The sequence below is a fragment of the Cornus florida genome, unplaced genomic scaffold (genome assembly GCF_030987335.1).
Source record: "Cornus florida cultivar Cherokee Brave unplaced genomic scaffold, ASM3098733v1 CherokeeBrave_3.0.0_Hap2_Chr10, whole genome shotgun sequence".
Lineage (NCBI taxonomy): Eukaryota > Viridiplantae > Streptophyta > Magnoliopsida > Cornales > Cornaceae > Cornus > Cornus florida.
The window spans coordinates 65,118,551-65,123,169 of NW_026775580.1; the positions used below are offsets into that span (position 1 = coordinate 65,118,551).

The 4,619-nt window shown below is 37.8% G+C and overlaps 1 protein-coding gene across 1 annotated transcript; it reads left to right on the forward strand.

The window, feature by feature from the left end:
• Positions 1 to 1,819: 1,819 nt before the first annotated feature.
• LOC132278818 (subtilisin-like protease SBT3) lies at positions 1,820 to 4,351 on the forward strand. Its single transcript, XM_059780717.1, has one exon. The coding sequence runs from the start codon at positions 1,891 to 1,893 to the stop codon at positions 4,237 to 4,239; it is 2,349 nt and encodes a 782-aa protein (XP_059636700.1). The 5' UTR covers positions 1,820 to 1,890; the 3' UTR covers positions 4,240 to 4,351.
• Positions 4,352 to 4,619: the final 268 nt, after the last annotated feature.

Below are 4,619 nucleotides of genomic sequence, written 5' to 3' on the forward strand. Positions count from 1 at the left end.
TACTAACTTACCCAAAAAAAAAAAAAAAACTCTATCTGTATCAGGAAGAATTTCTTTCCCCCCTTGACTAATTAGTAATAAACATTCTGTACACACTAAATTGTTAATTTCTTTTGTTGTGCTTAAATTAGTTTCGAAAAGTTAGTTTCGGTACTATAATTGTGATTTTATTGTTTAATGTATTATTTTTATTTTTTACTTTTGTTTTTACCCATTGCATTGAACTATAAAAAAGAAACAAGATTTTGGAAATAGATAATGTATGAAGTGGTAATGAAAGGGTAGGACGGTAATTTGGTCACTATCATTTCTTTTCTTTTCTCTCCTCTATCTTATCCAAACAAGAATAACTATCATTTCTTTTCTTTTCTCCACTATCCATCCAAACACGAATAGAAATTATTACTATCCTTTCTTTTCTTTTCTTTTCTCTCTTAACTAATACTATCATTTCTTTTCTTTTCTCCCCTATTTATCCAAACACACCCTAAATAAATTCAAATCAATTACTTACAGAGACATCTCTAATCGAAACCCTAAGCAAATTCTTATCAATTTCCAGAAATTGGTCTAGAATTCCACCACGATTTCACCAAAGTCGTCTTCTTTGGTGACCTTAGCTTCGCCATCTACAAACCCTGCCGAACTCTGTATATACTATATTTTTTATTATATATATATATATATATATATATATATATATATATATGTGTGTGTGTGTGTGTGTATGTGTGTGTGTGTGTGTGGGGGGGGGGGGGGGGAGGGGATATGAGATATGGGGTGATTTGGCAATTGTAATTTCTTTGAGAGGACATAAATGTCTTCACAGATATTTCAGGGGTAGGACAGTCATTTTGAGGGTGGGATAGTAATGATGTCAGCGTTGACTGCCGTTGACTATGTCTAAAGCTTACCAAAGGGGTGTGTTTGTTACAAAGTTTTTAAATTAAGGGAGGTAAGCGAAATTATCCAAACTAGAGGAGATACAGACGTAATTTGACATATTTACAGGTAATTGTAAATTACCCAAATTATTATTATTATTTTTGGTATTGTTAGACTTTTTAAAATTTTACTTTCTTATATTATTAGCCAACTCCTTTGTAGTCCAATGTTGTCCTTGGGAGCGCCGCACTGAATATATATATATATATATATATATATATATATATATATATATATATATATTCCTTACACAACAGATTTTTTTAAATTTTTACTTATAATGTTAAGGCCCCTAAAATTATTATTTTTACATAATAGACTAAAAAATTTTACTTCATTATATTATTAAGGTCCCTAAAATTATTATATTCTTATACTAAGCCAGGGTAATTGCAGAGATTAAATAATTGATGCAAAATTTTAATTCATTTTAAAACTTTTCAATTTACTTACAATTAGAACTCCTAATTTCTATTTTTATCTGGCTTTTTGTTTTCTTTATCTAACTAATAATTGTGGCAATTAATAAAAAAATTCATCTCTTTCTATTACTTTTTATCTTTTCAAGTCATCTAAAATATTAAAAAATAAATAAATAAATAAAATATGAATAAAAAGGAAGATGTTATTAACTTCATTCACAATAAAAATTAAATGTGCAAACCTCTACTACAATCAAAAAATTCTATTTAAATACTCTCTCTGTTTCATAATAATCCTCGTCCCATTTATTACCGACGCAGGGTGTAAATATTATTAACACAATTAGAGGTTACTTTTGTATGTTCTTGTCCACAGCCTCTTCTTATGAGCCGCCCCTGATCTCAATTTCAACTACCGTGTATACTTAATGCTTATATATACAATATATACAGATACAAAATAGAAGCCAAGTCACAGGTCCCATTAGTGTCTAACCAAAATTTTCAAGCTCTGGAGGAAACAATGAAACTCATTAATGGGGTTCCTCTTCTTCATTTGATCTTGCTTGCATTGTGTCTTCAGGCTGTTCAGGCAAGATCAGCATCCGTTAAAAGGTCCACCTATATAGTCCACATGGACAAGTCTCACATGCCCAAAATCTTTGCTAGCCACCACCACTGGTACTCCTCCACTGTCGATTCCATAAACTCAGCCGCTCACACAACATCAAACGGTCATCAATCCAAACCAGAGATTGTCTACAGTTATGACAACGCATTACACGGTTTTAGTGCACTGTTGTCTCAAGATGAGCTAGAGACTCTAAAGAATTCCTCAGGTTTTGTCTCAGCTTATTGTGAAAGAGAAATCACACTTGACACCACCCACAGCACTGAATTCCTCTCCCTCAATCCTGTCACCGGCTTATGGCCAGCTTCAGACTACGGCAAAGACGTTATCATTGGTGTCATCGACAGCGGTGTGTGGCCGGAGAGCAAGAGCTTCAACGACAAAGGAATGACCCCAGTCCCCTCTAGGTGGAAGGGTAAGTGCGAAGAAGGAGAAGAGTTCAATTCCTCATTGTGCAACTTGAAGCTCATTGGAGCTAGATCCTTCAACAAGGGGGTTTTAGCTGCAGATCCCAACATCACAATCCGCATGAATTCTGCAAGGGACACCAGTGGACACGGCACGCACACAGCCTCCACAGCTGCTGGAAACATTGTGGAAGGAGTTTCGTACTTTGGCTATGCACAGGGGACAGTAAAAGGGGTTGCTCCCGGTGCTCGGCTGGCCATCTATAAGGTCAGTTGGGATGAAGGAAGTTATGAGTCTGATTACCTTGCCGCAATGGACCAGGCCATAGCTGATGGTGTTGACGTGATATCGGTTTCAATGAATGTCGGCCGTGGGGTACCTCTGTATGAGGATCCTTTCGCCATAGCTTCCTTTGCAGCCATGGAGAAGGGTGTGCTTGTTTCAGCTTCAGCAGGCAATAGAGGGGATTCAATTGGACAAGTGCGCAATGTGAGCCCATGGATCTTGACCGTCGCGGCAGGTTCCATGGACAGGTGGTTTGCCGGCACTTTAACTCTCGGAAATGGGGTAACAATCATCGGATGGACTCTGTTCCCTGCAAGTGCCTTGGTGTTAGACCGCCCTCTCATTTACAACAAGACTCTGTCTCCATGCAATTCAACTGAATTGTTATCTGAAGCCCCTAGTGATGTCATCCTCATTTGTGATATTGCTGAGACATCTTATTATTCATATATTTATCCAGTTATTGATCAAGCTCGGCATGTCTCACGGTCAAATGTGGCTGCGGCTATATTTATCAGAGATGATCCTGCAGAAGCTTTCTCTGATAATGTTGAAGTATTTGAATCCAACAAATTCCCCTGTCCCGGAGTTGTGATTAGCACTAAAGAAGCCACAACAGTGATCAGATATGCTGAAAGTGCAAATACAGCAACAGCAAGCATCAAGTTCCAACAGACCAAATTTGGTACAAAGCGTGCCCCTGTTGTTGCCTCATTCTCTGCAAGAGGTCCTGCCTTGAGCTGTCCCACCATTTTGAAGCCGGACCTAATGGCACCGGGGATATTAGTTTTAGCAGCATGGATTCCAACTGCTCCAGCAAGTGCTATTGGCTCAAATATTGCATTGTACAGTGATTACAATATGATCTCCGGTACATCCATGTCGTGTCCTCATGCTTCTGGCATCGCCGCGCTCCTTAAAGGGGCACATCCGGAATGGAGTCCAGCTGCTATTAAGTCTGCCATGATGACCACAGCCAACACATTTGATAACACTGGCAATCCTATTCGACGCAATGGCTTTAATAATTCCGATGCTACACCCCTATCCATGGGGGCAGGTCATGTTCATCCTAACCGAGCACTTGATCCAGGTTTTATCTATGATACTACTCCACAGGACTATGTGAATTTCATATGCTCACTGAACTTCACTGAGAATCAATTCTTGACCATCACAAGATCAAAGGGCTACAATTGCTCAAATCTGTCTTCTGACCTCAATTACCCTTCCTTTATCGTTTTGTACACTGACGAAAAGGATAATTTGGTTCAGAAATTTCAGAGGACTGTCACGAATGTGGGCAAAGCCACGGCCACTTATAGAGCTAAGGTTGATGCACCAAAGGGTTCTGTGATCACGGTCTCGCCCAAGACACTGGTTTTTAAGAAGGTGAATGAGAAGAAGAGCTACTCTTTGACTATACATTATAGGGGATTGGAGGGTGCAAGCCACACATATGGTTCTGTAATTTGGGTAGAAGATGGTGGTAAGCATACTGTGAGGAGTCCTATAGTGATCTCACCCTCACCTGATATTTTTGGGTAGGTTCGTGTTTGAATATTGCATGCGATGATAGGGAATTGTCGTTGCGTTTGTGTCATGAGGACTAAGTTATTTTGAATAGTGAAAATAAAGAGCAGGGCTCTAATTCTCAATCTTTGAAGGAATCATACCAACTAAGTGATGGTGTGTGTGTGTGTGTATATATATATATATATATCTAAAATTTGGTGTATTTCTTGATTTTTATAAATCAATTTCTATCAATTACGTGCACAATAAAAAATAAATTCAACATAAATATAAGCTAGTTCAATTTTGTATTCTAAAAAAAAATAAACTCTCTTTGAAAGAACACACAGTTCAATTTTGTATTCATTTTTTATACTTCTGTTTTTTTCTTATTTCACTATGTGACAGCTTTC